This window comes from Ammospiza caudacuta, chromosome 3 (assembly GCF_027887145.1).
Source record: "Ammospiza caudacuta isolate bAmmCau1 chromosome 3, bAmmCau1.pri, whole genome shotgun sequence".
NCBI classification, from domain to species: Eukaryota; Metazoa; Chordata; class Aves; order Passeriformes; family Passerellidae; genus Ammospiza; species Ammospiza caudacuta.
In genome coordinates this window covers 97,670,528-97,687,788 of record NC_080595.1, presented here as the reverse complement: position 1 = coordinate 97,687,788, position 17,261 = coordinate 97,670,528, and the positions used below count along the sequence as shown (strand labels likewise).

The 17,261-nt window shown below is 35.5% G+C and overlaps 1 protein-coding gene across 4 annotated transcripts in view; it reads left to right on the top strand.

Annotated features, from left to right (window-relative positions):
* The window catches only part of SENP6 (SUMO specific peptidase 6), a 72,532-nt gene that overhangs the window by 30,619 nt on the left and 24,652 nt on the right, over nucleotides 1-17,261 (top strand). For 2 of the 4 annotated variants that reach the window (XM_058801407.1, XM_058801405.1), the window contains 6 exons: nucleotides 363-464; nucleotides 5,771-5,791; nucleotides 10,795-10,865; nucleotides 12,154-12,293; nucleotides 14,626-15,028; nucleotides 16,145-16,377. In XM_058801407.1, the coding sequence (XP_058657390.1) occupies nucleotides 363-464; nucleotides 5,771-5,791; nucleotides 10,795-10,865; nucleotides 12,154-12,293; nucleotides 14,626-15,028; nucleotides 16,145-16,377 (970 nt within the window). The remainder of the gene's footprint in view (nucleotides 1-362; nucleotides 465-5,770; nucleotides 5,792-10,794; nucleotides 10,866-12,153; nucleotides 12,294-14,625; nucleotides 15,029-16,144; nucleotides 16,378-17,261) is intronic. The other 2 variants (XM_058801406.1, XM_058801408.1) reach the window with 1 other exon arrangement.

Below are 17,261 nucleotides of genomic sequence, written 5' to 3'. Positions count from 1 at the left end.
CATATTAAAGAAGTTAATATTATGCCTTAATAAAATGAGAGATTAAATTATAAAATTAGTTATAAATGGTTCTAAGTCATTTAAAAGGCTGTCTCTTTTCACAGTACAGGGTTGAGTGAAAAAATCTTTACCTTTTTTCCACAGAAAAAAAAATGTGTATATTCTTATATGTCCATTTTATTATAGGGCTGAATGTTGATATGCCTGTAAAGTGATCCTAACAATATGTGTTATTGGTTCAAAAATACTTTAATACTTGGTGTTGTGTGTCTGGTCTTGTAAAATTAGGACACCACATGTTTTACCAAAGACTGTACAAACACACCAGAGTCTTTTCTTAAACATTTTCTATATGTTTGCAGTGAAAATGCTCAGAATATCTCTGGTCCTGTAACTGTGGTACATGGCAGACGTTTTCACCACGCACACGCACAAACAGCCGTAGTAAAAACAGCAGCCCAAAGGTAAGAATACTTACTTGTGTTTCTGCAGGTGTTTCACTTGTAAAAATTCTCCCTGGTTCTGTATGTAATGATTTTCCTTATGCTGTGAAGTGTTTTAAGAAAATCACATGGGTGCATTCTTGATTATGAGCTTTGACCTTAATTACTGAAGTTTCATAAAAACATTTAGGAATTACTATCGTATAATACTAGAATTTAGTAATTTTAAAGAACATTGGCAGGTAGTAGGAGAGCACCTGCTAATATAAATATTTTGAGAAAATACTTTGAAATAGACAACCATGGTTTGCAGTAGAAATTCACTTAACTGGCAACATGATCAGCAACTGCTAAGCAACAGCACCTTCAGCTTGTGTAAGATCCATGTAAACATTAAATCATAGATCTGAAGATTGTGTATCATCTGTATATATAGTGTAAAACATAAATTGCAACATCTAACAGAAGCAAGGTTTTGCATCTATGTAAATTATTTTTAGAAGGGATGACTGGAAACCAGGGAATCTTACTGAACTATGCTGAATTTAACTTAATTGATTTGAAACTTGAAACCCTGTCAAACTTCTGTAAATTGTAGGGTTGGTTCTAGGTGTTTTGTACCCCTAGTGTGTTTCACAAACATATTAGATAGCAACTGTTTTAAGGAATTTTCTTTCAAAATTTATCCATTCAGAGCTCTTTTTATTTATGAATTCTGTGGATTTCCACTCTATCATGAGTGCTTTATCCTGTCTGCATTTTGTAGCTTCCTTCTTCTTCTATCTTTTTTTTTCTCTGTTTTTAAGTATAGATTTTTTAGGATGATGGGATCATATACAGGCATTATCTTTTTGGTTTTTTCATCCTACTTCCCTCAGTTTGATTTGCTGACTTCAGAAAAAGAAAGCCCATATTCTAATGTGAATGAATGATATGATCCAAACTTGTATTAGAGTAATCTGGCATTGAATAAACAGACTGAAAAAGGAATTTTTCAGTCACAAAATAATAGTCATAGAACAGTTTGTGAAAGGGACTTTAAAGGCTATCTAGTCCAATCCCCCTGCCATAAGCAGGGATATCTTCAACTAGATCAGGTTGCTCAGAGCCCCATGCCACCTGACCTTGAATGTTTGCAGTGATGGGGCAACTACCACTTCTCCAGTCAGCCTGTTTCAGTGTTTAACCCCTCATTGTAAAACACTTGTATCTAGTCTGGATCTACCCTCTTTTGTTTTAAACCATTACCCCTTGTCCTATTGCAACAGGCCCTGCTAAACTGTTTGTCCCCATTTATCTTTTAGGCCCCCTTCAAGTACTGAAGGCCACAATAAGGTCTGCCTGCAGTCTTCATTTCTCCAGGATAACAAGCCCAACTCTTGCAGCATTTCCTCTCAGGGCAGTTGCTGTCTTATCCTGTCCTTGAGGACTTAGGCTGTTGCCTCTTTCTGTTTCCAGCAGTACTGTAGTCTGTAAATGCCATATAGGTGTATGTATATGTGGTATATAGGATGGACATTTCCTTCCCCTTAGTAATAGTAGATGCAGTAGTAGGTATCTCTTTTCAATTCTTTAAATTTCTTGCCATCAGTGTGAGGCTGATGATTAAAAAAATCGGCAATTTTTGCCATGAGTTAAGCTGAAAGATGGGGTTGATGTTACCACTGTGGTTTAGATTGAATCAGCTGTGCTTTTGCTTGCATGAAGTCCTTTTTAGAATATTTTTGTTCAGTATCCCATAGAGGAAAATGTGGGCCATCTCTAAGCATTCATGCTGTTACCTTTCTGGTGGGTTTTGTTTGTGTGTGTTTGTGCTCGCTTTTGTTTATTTGTGAGAGAGGAGTTGCTTGTTTGTGGGGTTTTTTGTTATTCTGAAGGATAAAATTTTGATTTACAGTGCTAATGAAAATGATTTGAAGTAAGCAAAATCATACAAGACTGCTCTGATTGTTAACTTGATAATTTTCATGCACTTGATTAAGCCTTGTTGTGAAATGGTTCTTCAAACATTCAGTCAAAATGGCTTTATCTTAGCAAGTTCAGTGCCACCGGTTTCTTCAACTTGCTCCAGAGATTCTTAATCTTCAGTGGGTGTTGGATTTGCCTGCTTGCCTTTCTTGCCTGTGGGATTTACTTCTTTTTAAACCTGCAATGTAATGTGAAGAAAAAAGGCATGTGTGACACAGAAAGAAAACTAATGCATGACATAGGCAAGCTGAATATTGTGTGCAGTAATTGGATAGTAGTCATCTTGAGTGTTCTAAATATGTTTTCTCTTAGGATTGTTATTGTAGCTCATTTACATTAACAACAGACAATTAACTCTTATGCTAGGAATATTTTTGGAGTTTTAAAGGCAGGAAACAGTCATAACGCTTCCAGCAGTGCTTTGTTACTGGAGGATATCAGAACCAGCATGATCTAGTTGACTGAGGGTGAGCTTTACATAGGAACTTTGCAGTGAGGTTTAATTCCAGTAGCTTCTGACTCAACTGACTGCTTTCTAAAAGCTTCTAAATCTGTTTCTGAGTTAGAGGACTGAAAATTAATAAAATGTGACTTCCTGACAGACCTTCTTTAAAAAAAAATAAATAGAAGAAGAGAGATTTCAGGGCTACTTGATGTTGAAAACAGATTTCTGAGTGAGAAGGCAGTAGTCAGAAAAAAGCCAACTAAAATAGGACTATGTAAAACTGACCATGATATAAAATTCCAGACCATATAAACTGTATATTATAGTTTGGTCTTGTATATTCACTTGTGTAGGAATTTTTTGATACCCTTTTTTGGCTAGTCTTTACTGACATTAGGCAGTAGTTGAGTTTAAAAGTAAATGCTGGTGATGATTCCTCAAAAAGGACTATTTGCAAAAAATGTGAGTGCAAACCAAGAATAACATTCTAGGTATATATCAAGACAGAAGAGCTGATAGCATGGAAATTGAGTTCTAAATTTTTGAGTTTTGTTTTCCTGTGCTAATTTGCAGGTGACTCAAAGTTGTGTTCTATTAATTTTTTGCATTTGTAGATTGTTTTATGGTGTGGTGATCAGAAACAACATACGGAAAATAATTTTATCTAATATATGGATAAATTATTATATATTAATGTATTTTATCTAAAAGGCTCTTGAAAGCTTAACCAGAAACAAAAACATTATTAAATAAGTTGAGCAACTTTAGTCTCTGGCACTGATGTAACAGATTCCATGACTTAGACTGGCTTCTTTGGGTGGGGATGGTGTCACATGGGACAAGCTGATTATGAACTCAGTTATAATCTCTATCAAGCTCAATTTTTGTATGATTTGTACTGCATTTCTTATCTCCTGCATTTTTTTTGCACATACATGTTACAGTCTTTTTGATAATCTCTTGGACTCATATGTAAAATGCAAGTTTCTAGCACACCAAAATTTGGTATTTCACAATAATATTATGGTAAATATTCATGTTTTTTCTAGTGGAATCTGGGGATGAAATTAAAATCTGTTAATGTCTGATACAACAGATTTTCAGATATAGCTTGCTCTAGTGTTGTAGTTGGTTCACACTATTTTGCCTCATTTAAAGCATAGTTCTGTCTTATGCTATGGACTGACTGTTCTTCCAGACTTGGCATTGAAATAGCATGTATGTACTGCATGTTTAACAAATCTTATGCATGAGCTACATGAAGCAGTAGGGACAGTGATCAATGCAGAATTCTCATCTCTTAATCTTACTGAGGTACAAAAATGAGAATTCCTTTAAATGCATTATATTGGTGTGGAATTTTAAAGCAAACAAATAAGTCATTTGATGTAATGACAGTCCATAGTGTCAGGCATTCTGAGAGTTCTTTTCCTGCTGTTAAATTTCCTTAGCACTAGGTGTGTGTTCCTTAGCAGAGTGACTCTTTGAAGCACCTGTAAACAGTTAATCCAAGTTACATCTAGCTGTGCAGAGGTGCAAATATGCAGGGTATGGCTCCATCCACACATGGTTTGGATCTGACTGGATTGATAAACTGGAGGTTACCTGCACAAAAGCAGTGTTTATTGTTAGTAAAGGCTGGCTCCAGCTAGGAGCAGCTCTCCACCTTCACACAGCACTGGCTCATTACCTACCAGCCCAGTCTTTAAGGTGTCACGGTCACATTCAGTTTTGAAGTCCTTTTACTCTCTTCCCAGAGCACTGAGGAGATGGAATGCACTTTCATACTGCACTCTATAGGATTATCAGGACTGCATTCTTACCTGATTTGCTTCCACCCCTGCTGTTTTCTGAGTAACAAGAGAATTAGTTTGCACTATTCCTGTGAACGTACTTTTCACTGTTTGTGAAAAGGAAGGGAGGATGAGTTTTTATTACTGTGTAGTATCATTACTCTGTTTAGTTTGGCTGAAGTAAAACAGGAAACAATTTGAATTTGTTCTGTTTTAGAATACAGTTAATGTAATGCATGTATGTCAGAGTTTTGTTAGGCTTTTGATGTTTGGGAGGAACAGTCACACAAATTAAAAGATTATAGCATTCCATATTGTAAATTTTGAAAAGACAGAAGATATGCAGATGCTATTTTCAAATAGTCTGTGTGCTAAGCTTAGTTAGATTTATTTTTATATCAGTCATGGTGTACAAAGGACCACAATTGTGAGCATCAGCTACATTAATTTCTGTGTTAAGTCATGTTAATGGAGGTGCTTGTAAACTAGCGGCTCTAGTTCCTAGGTTCTTTTGGGAGATTTTTTTTTGGCCTCAACCTCAGAAGAAGGTTTCCATTTATCCTTCTCTAGCCTTTCCATATGGTTTGTTAAATATTTCAGGACTGTTGCTGAAATTTGTTTCTCAATTTAAACACTTACATATTTTTATTAATTGGAAACAAGTTCTTACTTAATTCTTTTCTCTTTTGCATGGCAATTAGGGATTGTTTTAGTGGTTGACCTGTCTTAGAAGTCTTTTCCAACCTTAATAGTTCTGTGATTGGAAATGAGGCTTGATTATAATTAGTGTATTAGAATTCTATCTTAATGGCTTCTGCATTGTAAGTGAATTGAGATGACCAGGTTAAGTTCAGAATTAATGAAATTCTACTCATTGAAAAAGAGTCAAGTCAATGTAGTATTTAGACCACTGACTGTTGCTGTCTGTGAAGTAGTGTTTGTGCACTTCTAATTACTTTGACAAAAATTTGGTGAAAAAGTTGTAATGCTTGTTTGACAGACTGGTGAGTGAAAGCCAATGAAACAGTTACAATTTATATTTAATAACTTTTGCATTTAGTATGTGCAACACATGTGGGGCTTTACATCTTATGTGTTTTTTTCTTTTTTCATATTTTAAGCAATCTGGACCGAAAGGAAAGGTAAGCTTACTGTTGATCAAATGAGCATGGCAATAAGCATTAAGAAAGTTAACTGATTGAGTGCTGTATTATTTTAGTTAAGGAATATTCAATCCAGTCAATCATATCTACTCATATGTGATAGTGGTTGATTGTTTTTAGTTCTGTGTTTATTATTCACTTACTCGCTTTTATTGAAAAAGGACCTTTACATCCATCTGTAAGAAATGTTGTGTTGCTGTGAATTTTGGGTAATTCTCCGCTGGAAATTTATATATCCAGTGCAAAATTGCATAAACATTCTCTGGATTTTAAGAATTCAGTGCTAATTCTTTTTGTAGAGCAGCGAACTTTGTGTAATAGAATGGTTCTGAAGCTTCTTGGTAAAATGATTTTGAAGCTCTTAGTGGGCTTTTTAACAGCTCTCACTCCATCATCTCAGCTTGGTTTGAATTGCATTAAAGATTTTTACTGCATTACTGTGTATATTTTGTTCATGAAGTGCATATATTAAAGCAGTTGACAGAAAATGTATAGCAAATCCTGAGACACTGGGTCTTTATTGTTCTCACTTGTTTTGCATCTGGTTTACTGCTAATAAATTTTGTTATCAGTATGAAATACCATATATTTATTTTTCTTCATATATAGCTTAAATTTATTTGTTAGTGGAAGTGCTTTCTTGATAGTAATGAAGTAATTGAATTTTTGTAAATATCCTGTCTGTGTAGGTGGCTTTTGGCAGTATGAGCTTGATACCAGGTTGAATTGTTCAAAAGTATATATAATGTTTAACTGATAATGATACAAATAGCACAGTTCTTTCCGAATTTAGGATTTTCTGTGTTTATTTCAAATTCAGAAAATCAGGCAGTTCTGTTTTACTGCCTTTTGTTACTTCTTAAAAGAACTATCAGATAGATACTCATCAGCCAGTTAGTGTCATTGTATGGCATAGAAGAAAAGATTTGAGTTCCATGCTGGTGTGATCTTAATTTTTTCATGGGGACGCCTGCTGCTTCTTCGTCCAGTACTACTGGATATGTTCCTTTTTCTTTGCCTGCTTTTTGTTGTTGTCCTGGCAGGGGAAGATGATGTAGGCAGGAGCTGCTAAATTTAGCTTTAATCATTACTGTCATGATAAGTGCAGCAGCAGCTCCTGACTTTCTGGGCCAAATGGGGTTGCTGACCTGTGTTCTGAAAACCCTGTTCCCTGTGCTGCTGCTTCTCTTTTCAGCCTTTGGCTTTTGTACTCTGCTCTTCCTCTAACACGTGCTGAAGGTAAATCTCACCTCAGCAGCTTTGTGCTTCAGTCTTATTGTGCTTTGCTCTCTTTTTGTGTGATGATGTAGAAACCAACAGCCTGCCTGCAGTGCTACATCTCCAAATAATGCATACAGAAGCAGAGGAACGGCCGAATGAGGCAGCCTCGCAAAGAGCCAGGCTGTACATTAAACACAGCTCTTCTGTAAGCCCTGCCCCTCAACAAAATTAGCAGCTGGGGCAGCCTTTTTGATGGGGCTTGTACCAAATCATAGGTAGCACTCCCTCCCAAATTCCCAGATCCAGATGTTCCTTCATGTTTATTTGCTTTCTGGCATAGACAGAAATTGTGGACCTACCCCTTCCCTGCATCATCACCCCCCCCCCCCCCCCACCATTTCTGGTTTTTGTTTTCCTAGAGAAGAAATTTTAAGTGAAAATGTCACTTTGTCTGGACAGTTTCATAAAGGTCTGCCTACCAGGCTAGTGTGAAGACACTAAGGTCCAATTCCATCAGCAAGAGAACACAGCAGTAATAATGAATCTTTACTGAAAATATGAAATAAGTGACACCGTTCTGTCTGGGCAAAACACGCTTACTCAAGAGTATTGTGGCATCTAGCGGTTAAAATATGTCAGAAGTTCATGATGCTGCACAGTCCAGACTGCCTGAGTATTTCTGTCTGGTGTGTTGCACAAAAGCTTGATCTTTCTTGCTCCTGTAATCAGTGTTTTGCTGTTTGGTGCTTTACTACTTCCTGAGATTGCTTTTTATCAAATACTTGTCTACTTCCCTTGCACTTAAAGGTATCAAAAGTTCTTATAATCTAGGATATAAACAAGATGTCTAAAATTGTTTCACCTCTGAGCATTGGTTTTTTTTAACTGTTAGACATAAAATGTAGGTAATCTTGCATCATGATCAGCTCAGCTGTTTGATCCCTCAATTATTCCCATTTAAATGGAAGACTTAGTTTTGATCAGGGTTTAACAGAAAGAATGTATTTGTTTAGAAGTGCTGTATATTCTTAAATCTGCTCTAAGATTTTTTTTTTCTTTTCCAGATAGTCCTTTTAAAGGTAGATATAATGTTTGCTTTAAAAAACAACCAATTTCCCCTTCTGTTTCTACACTCACACATAATTAAATGGCTCTCTGTACAAAGTATTTTTCTGGAGAAGGTATTAATGGATCTGCAGCTATTCAGGCAGCAACAAACACTGTGCTCAGAAGGGCAACTTTGTTTTCAAGTCTGTAAAAACTTGATGGTGGTGTGCTCTTCCTTTCTCTTTATGGGTTTTTCAGGAAAGAGTAGAAGGTGCCTAAAGTTGCTGCCCTCTTGTGGAAGGGTTGTCACTGTCTCCAAGAAAGCATTATTTGTTCAAAAAAATTTTTAGCTGAAATCTCAAATTAAATAGTCTTTAAAGTTATCTTCACTTTTCTTTCTAATTCAAAGCAACTTCAAGCCTGACCTTGAATTGCTAACCACACTAAAGTGTGATGGGAAGCCTCAGTTGTCTTGGAGCTGATTTTTTGTGACTTGGGTTTGGATATTAATGGTTCACTCTGAGTGTATGAGTTCTATATTGTGGGAGAGGAAAGATACACTTTATTTTTTGCTACCACTTCTGTGTTCTTGCAAGTGTTTGGCTGTTCAGTAGCTATAAATCTGAGTCCATGCTGCTAACATAAAATTCAGATGGGGGTAGATAATACTAGTGTATTCTGATTTATTGTAAAATAATTATTTAGCCTTATATGGTAAATAATGAATTTATCATCTTAATAAGATAAATGTGTTTTGCATATTAAAAATGTAGTAGAAATGTATGGTTCTTAGAAGAAAAATTGTAAGTTAGAAATGTCCAGGGACCTTGAATTGTGAACTACATTTTAAAAGAAATTTTAGTACTCTAAATCTGCCATATTGTTTGCTTTCAATTAAATGACAAGTAGTTTCAATATTGTTTCTCTTAAATATCATTTAAGTTTTAAATATCTTAGACATCTTACAGAAGATAATTTTTCCAGAAGTAATTATGTTCAAAACAAGATTTACTGTTGTGAAATACTAGTGAAAAATAGTTGTGACACAACAGCTTGCACACCCTTACTGCAGTGTTTATATTTTTCAAATCTAAAACGATGTTACAGCTTTTTTTTACTTTTTAGAATGTCATGAGCTTAGGTTTTGATAGTACAGCTTCTCATAATGATGAGTTTGAGCTCTGCCTTTTATTTCCTCTCATTCTGCTTAGAGTAACTCCATGTGTTTGAATTTTTAAGGAAAATTATATAAAAATACAGTGCATTGAATTTATGAATAAATATTCATACTGAGTTTCCAACTTTAATTTTGAAAATTCTGGGGGAGAAGGATTGTTCCAGAAACACATTTGACACAATCAGTAACAAATAAATTACATAATCTGTCATCTGTGATGTGTTTGCCAGCAGTCATGATAAAGTACTATGACATCTCTAGATTCTGAGTAGCCATGCTTGTTTCTCAATCCTTCTTTCTGCCAGAATGTTCTTCAAAGCTGCAGCCTATCAGCACAGTCAGATGTGTTTGTTATTAGGTAAGAAGTGTCTCAAAGGACATTGTAGATTAATCTTGTTCCAAAGGTATTAATTAATAATGTTACCTAGAAATGCAGAAAATTCAAAGGTTTTATCATTTGATGCATTAGGAAATGCTGTGCAGAAAGAAATAACTGAAGCTAAAGCCTTCTTCAGCCATAGCCAAACTTTTTGTCAGATGGGTCCTCAAAATTTAGCTGTTAGTAGTGATGTTACTGCCTGCAGCTGTTGGCTTTGCCCTCTTGCTGTTGATTAATGTCCTTGTAATCAGAGGTAGCAGTATGGGACATGTGTGACCCATTTGCAGCCAGTGCTTAACTTTCCAATAAACCCGGTTTCTGGTGAGTTTGTTGACAGGGCCTCCCATGTTTCAGATGTGTGCCATCCTCTGTTATGACAAGAATAGTAATCTGAGCTGCAGTGCTCAGAGCTCTGAGAAAGACAAGTGCTACAAACAGTAACCCACATGCACTGGGCTTTGGGAATCCTAATTTGCTATCAGCATGATTTGACACACATGCCTGTAAACCGAAAACATCTTTCAGGATACTCAAATCTTACAATAATGCCATATATTACATTAATTTGCACAAAAATATGTGTTGTCTATATTATACAAGTTATACCAATAAAATACTTACTATCCAGTAATTTGTCTGTATTACAATATTTTAAAAACAAATACATAGGAACCACGTCTGCTGTGTTGTTCTTTCTCATTTTTGGCCATAACAGTTTTTGATATCAGATCTCCTTCCTCTGTTTTGCATCTTCTCTTCCTGTTTCTTAAGTTATGGAACTTGTGGAATCTACTGCAATATTAAAATAATATTTGTTTTTATTCTTGGCTTTTGGAAGTATCTGTCTTGAATTTCATGAATGAGGAGGAGGAGGAGATGCAGGCTTCAATATTTGGAAGCTTGTGTGTAAAAGTGACAGACTTCAGAACTATTGATTATTACACATCAGAAACACTGTTCATTATTTAGATCAGAAACACTTCCAAAACATTTATTGTGGCTGATAATACTTTTTTATGTGTACAAATAGCATGTAATAGAAGTTACTTATTTGTAGCTTTCAGATACATTTCAGGTTTGTTTTGTTCATGTATAATTGTGACTAAATTATAATGGTGTCTGTTAAAAGAACAACCATACGTCTAATTCATTTTCCAGAAAAGAATACCCACCTCAGCTTCAGAAAGTGGAGGCAGACCACATTAGGTTACCACGGTCGCAAGGAGTGGGTAAGTTACCTTTAGAGTTCTCACTTCTTCTCAGCAGAATAATTTTTTTAATACCTGATTTGGGTGGGTGTGTTGCCAAATCTTATACAACCTTTAGTATATGTACTTACAGCCTTAGCTCATGTTATTCTAGTTTTGTACAAGTTTGTGCATGAAGGGATGATTTTGTCCTTCTTGACAGATTTCTGCAACTAGTTCAGTCATGTAATAATTTTAAATTAGGCTTAGTTATTTTAAAAGTGTAGTTATTAGGCTAGTTATTTTAAAAGCAACAGAAATAGGGAACATTTGGGATCATAAAGTTGGAGATGGAACAGATCTCTAGAGTTAATTAGTCTGAGCCCAAACCCCTAGCTTGTTTGTGAATTATTGTTGAGGAACTTCTGTAGCAGTGTTAGTACAAGAAAAATGCTCCATAGTAACCAGCACTTGGTATGAAGTGTGTTCATACACTGAGGGAGTTAATAGAAGAACCAGCATCAGCTCCGTACCTCAGCTGAAACATGCTCTTACATCGCTGTTAGATGCAGCAACCTCACTGTTGGAGGTGCAGTAGAAAAAATATAGTTTGGTTTCAGGTGTGGAAATTGTGAAACTGGAAAAGAAAATACCCTGTGTGTGTTTGTTAAGCTTTGTTAGCATGGATACAGTCTGTAAACCTGCTGCATAGGTTTACAGCTGCACAGTCACCTGCACTGGCAAGTTCTACTGTGCCATTTTAGGTTAATGTTAAGTAGATCTTCAGCAGTACTACTCTAAAGTAACTTAGGGAAAAACCTCACCTATTATTCATTCTTTTTCAAAAATGAGCCATTCTTTAGTTTTGAGATGTCTTCTCCTAGTGGGATGTTTGTGAGACCTTCAGTATGTATATTGAAACAGTGTTCATATATATAAAAACAAATAGCCTTAAAACAATTTCTGTGGTATAATAGCATAATCTAGCATCCTCTCCTATTTTTGGCAATAGACCCTCCACTTGATTTGTAACGAAGTTAGCATAGATTTGCAAATCCAAAGCTTCTTGCAAAGATATAAGATAAAAATTGTCAGTGAGCGACCCTGCAATAGTATTACTAAAACTACATTTTGAAGTTACTTTGGGGAATGCTATTTTTTAGTCATACAACAAATCATGATACGTTTGAAACAGTGTAGATTTTTGGGGTTTAAAAATGTGTTTGTGTTTAGTTCAAGTTAGTGTATGTAAAAAAGTAAGATGATCATAATTATAACAGTATAGGAGTGGACATTTCTTGTTAATGTTTTTGCATCTTTTCCCTTCTAGACAGTGTAATGGAGAATACAGATGACTCTGAATCAGAATCTGACATTAAAAGAAAGGTGCGACAGAAAGGTCATTGCAAGTCATATCAATCTGACTTGAGTCTGTCTTCTGCCACAAAAAAATGCTTAACTCAGTCAACGGTAGGTTGTATTTTAAAAATATGTGAACTCTTGTTGAATTTTAAAAGTTGTTGCATATTTTAAAAACAGACATTCAGGAGTAAAACAAATCGAGGTTTTAAAAATCGATAGAGTTGGGAGGAAGATTTACATAATTAAAAAAAGTTACAGTGATAGAGATATTTAAGTGCTAATATTCCTGCTAGTTGTGAAATATTTCTTTTCTGACTTGAACAGACAGAAGCTGCACTGAAAAGAAAAGGAATCTTGATTTTATTGAATAGCTGACCGATAAACCAGAGATTGATAATTTTAATTTGCTGAAATAGAGGAATAATTTTTTGCTCTTTGACAGGTTTTTTTTTCTGTGTCATGATTTTCTATACTCAGAACAGTAAAGATTAAAGTACTGCAAAGATGCAAGTATTTTTTATTAAGTTGCTCACTTTTTCAGTGGGAATAGTTCCTTAGGTATCCAAATGGCATTCTCTGATCTACATGCAACCAACCAGGATGTTTCTGTCAGGAACTTGTTTGAATATCAAATGTAAGATACTTTGAAAATTGCTTTAAGGCTCTCTGTAGTTTATCAGCTTCCCAGGCTACTATGGAAGTTTCATAATGTACACATACAGGTCACATTGTTTGACTGTCAAAGCCAAACCTCCTGTAAGGAGTTCGTGGTTTAAAAAAAAAAAAAAAATCTATGATTTTTATATATGCTTAGCTTTTGTTTGAAACACCTGGTACCACTCCTTGGCATTTCCATTGCTTATTTAATTAATTAATGTGATGTTAATAAAAAAACTGGTTTAAAATTTTTGGCATGTAGTTGAAGTAGAGGGGTGTGATTACTCCATCCTCAAGATCCTCCAGGTACTCTTGGTGCCTTCTCTTGAATATTTTTAATGTCTGATTGAAATTCTTCAATGTGATAAGCAGTATCTTTCTAAGAACTACATCCTGTAACAGCACTGAGGCACAATGCTGGTTTACATTGTAGCTGGCTATCATCCCACAGCTCAGATTGTAAGGGTCTGATATATTTTATACGCTTGGGTTTTTTGCTTCTGTTTCTCTACAGTATGTGTAGCTTTGTTAAATTACAGAAATTTTGTAAACATATGTTCTCATTGTATGATTTTGATCTTGAAATTTGGGGTTTGAAATTACCACACTTGTGGAAGTCCTCTTTTGGAGGTGTGTTCATGGCTGGGAGAGTGGGGAGAGCTGTAAATTGTGAAAGCTGTTTTCAGAGTAGATACTGGAAGTTTTTGGTGGGATGGAGGTGTTTGTTGCCTTCAGTAGTTCACAGTACAGTGGTTATGTTGTTTGAATTCAGTGCTCCAGGAGAAAATAACATACACTAAATTTTCATCTCTAAAGATGTCCGGTATTCACTTTGGTACTCGTTCTGTAGTTCATATGTTATAGAAGTCCAAGTTCTTCACTTATAATACAAAACTAAGTGGGACCTAGTGAAAGTGAGAAAAACAAAAGACATCTGTCTTTGTAGTGATAGGATACATTTTTCCTTGTAACCCCTGCTTGCTTCTTGAAAGTTTGAGGAACTCCTATTCCTCAAGTCCTATTTTCTTCTCTGTGACACATGACTCTAGAGCAATAATATGTACTTTGCCTTTTCTTCATCTCCCTTGAGGAGTGAATTTTCCTGCATGTCTTTCCAGGCTGTTAAAAGATACCTTGGAAGGACGGATAAGTTGAACCTACAAGGTTTCTTCAAATCCTCTCCAGTATTGCTCTAAGGATCTGTAGGTTATTTTGTCCCATGGAACTGTTTTTACAGAAATAGTGTAATTGGACCATCTTGCTGATGGATATATGTATCTGAACAGTGTGGAGGGTTTTGTTTATGGAAGAAAATACAAGAAGAAAAATCTGAATTGTCCAACATGAATCACTTTAAAAAATTGTAACAAATGACATTTGTTCCTTTTAGAACATTTTTCATTTTCTGAAATGTAATAAAAAAATTAAGCTGTCTTTTAATGTTTGCTTTCTCTACTTACTGTAATGGCTAATGTCGTGTTGTCAGTTTCCACTGGGTATTATGAAAAATTTTTCACCAGAAGGGTTTTCAAGCATTGGAAGAGGATGGCCAGGCATGTGGTTGAATCACTATCCCCAGAGATATTTAAAAGACATGTAGATGTGGCACCTGGGGATATGGTTTAGTGATGAGAATTGTGTTAATAATTGGACTCGATGATATTAAAGGTCTTTTCCAACCTAAGTGATTGTATGATTAATTCTGAACAGAAATCAAGAACAAGATCTGGAAATTGTGTCTTTCTGCTTACAATTACTGATTGTGTGTTTGTTCCTCCTTTAGCTTTTGGAACAGATTGATTATTCTACTGAATGCCCAAATTGTGGGAGGGCAAATGAAAATCAGACCAAATGCCGACATTGTGAAAGTGCTTCTGTAAAGGATTTGCAAAGAGTGTCCAGACAAACTGTAACATTAAGTGAATCTGTGGGACCTTTATCACGTTCTTCAATACATCAGAATTCACCAGGCCAAAAATCTTCAGGTACAGGGTTCAGCACAAAGAAGTTTTATAGTTCTGCTGTTGGAAAAGGTCCAGCGGATATTCTACTGAGTAACGAGGTTGTAGGACATTCTATGTTACGACAGAATGGAAAAATTGGTCTTATAACTGGGACAAAAAATCCTAAAATTACAGGAAGCTTAAGACAGAGGAGTACAAGACCATCTGAATTAAATGATCCAAGTAAGTACCTTTTTATGAACACAGCCATTAGCTGGAAACACAGAATATTGTATAGTGAAGGAACTGTTTGTGCAGGTTTACGTAACTGATATTGCATGGAATATTTTTGTGTGTGTTCTTGGGAAAGTGGGACAGAACTTTTAATAATTTCCTTTTTGTATGCAGAGGTACTCTTCAAGAAAGGTGAACATTGGGGAAAACAAAAATTATTTTGTGAATTTTTTCTTTTGTTTATTTTTTAAAAAAATATTTATGTTTGGGATATTGGGAAAACCAGTATTCTTAGCAGAATTCCATCCTTCATTTGCCCAAGGGGAAAGACAGTATTTGATTCTTATTTTGTGTTTTCTTTCCTGTTTTCTTTTAAACTGTTTATCTATTTAAATTTCATAATTTGTAAAATGTTAATTTCTGTGCTTTCTCTTTGTATACTCAGTAAGCAGAGAGGATAGAGTAAAGGAAATTATGTGTCTGGTTCTGTGCTTAGTTTATTAGACCATATTTTCCTGCTGATTTGAATGATTTCAGACCTAATTTCTGTTGTCAGTTTTTAGGTTGTATTACTTACTGTCAATTCTTGACTGAACCACGTTCACTTCTGTCTAGAGGTAGATTAATGTTACTCATTTTTTGTATAGTTACTTATAAGAAATCAAAAACAAGGCAGAGAGTCCTTGCAACCAGATTCCAAATAAACATTAGTAAAAACATAATATAATTATATATGTGGATTTTTTTTTGGCCCTGCAGGACAATGACATAAATTATTTCTAACGTATTACTTGAAAAGAAATTTCTGTTATGAAAAGATATAGTGGTTGAGAATGTAACATTTTCTGTTTAGTTGTTTTGTCTAGTGATGATGATGAGGACGAGAATAGTGGCAGCACTAGGAGCATGGAAGGCATTTCACCTCATCCTGCAGATTCAGCCTGCTCCTCCCTATCTCCTTCTACAGGAAAGGTGGAAGCAGCATTAAAGGAAAACAGTTATGGAATAGAACAGAGAATAGGTAGTATAGAAATTGCCAACACACTAGCAAGAAAAGCCAAAAATGAAAAAAGAAATTTGTTACAGAAAAATGTAGTGGTTGAGAATGTAATATTTTCTGTTTAGTTGTTTTGTCTAGTGATGATGATGAGGACGAGAATAGTGGCAGCACTAGGAGCATGGAGAGCATTTCACCTCGTCCTGCAGATTCAGCCCGCTCCTCCCCAGCTCCTTCTACAGGAAAGGTGGAAGCAGCATTAAAGGAGAACAGTTGTGGAATAGAACAGAGAATAGGTAGTATAACAACAGATACAGAAATTGCAGTCACACTACCAAGAAAAGCAAGAATGAAAGATCAGGTACTATTTAATGCTTTGTTTAAAGAAAACAGAATCAAATAATAAATGGAATATGTGAAGGCTTGTTTTGTATTGTCAGAAGTTGACTGTGTTTGATTGTTTTTCTTACTCAGCAGCTCATCAGGTAGTCTCTCTGCATACTTAATACTGGAAACATAAGAAAATGTGTTCATTACATTTTTACAAGCATTCAAAATGATTTTAATTATGCTGTTAAAATAAATGCTTCTGTGTTGAATGTTTACTCTTTTGAGACTGGACAGGAGTTCTCTGTGAAGCTCAAGGTCTCAGTTTGCAGCAGAATGTCAGTACCAGCTGTTGCCTGTTGAGACTTTCTGAAGTTAAACATGAAAAGAGACACTGGGATCAATAATGGTCCTTCAAAATTAAAATGCTTTGACAACTCTAGCAGTTTATAGCACTTATGTTAGGACTTTTGTGGTGCAGCTTGTGCTTTTTAGTTGAGTACTGCTGTAAGAGTTGGATAAGTAAAGACAAAAAAATACTCCACGAGCACACCTTAAGTGTGGCCAAGGGGGAGAGTTTTTATACTGTGTTAAAAGCCATCTCAGTAGTGAGCCACAAAGAGGAATAAATTCCATGTGGCAATTGGTAGTGGAATAATGGTGCTGATTAAAACAATTCCTGACTCACTTGTCCAGTTTCACTTTTGAGAGTTTGATTCAACAAGAGAATCCGATCAGATTTCCAGTTCTGTGAGTTAGAGCACTAAAGTACTGATGCCAAAACCTTCTTGCTATGTTGAGATTCAGAAGCCATCATTCTAGTGCTGTAGCTGATGAAATTATGGATGTTTATAATATGTTGTATAATTAGTCACCACTATCAGTATGAGGCTGTGAACCTCCAGCCTGCAATAAAAC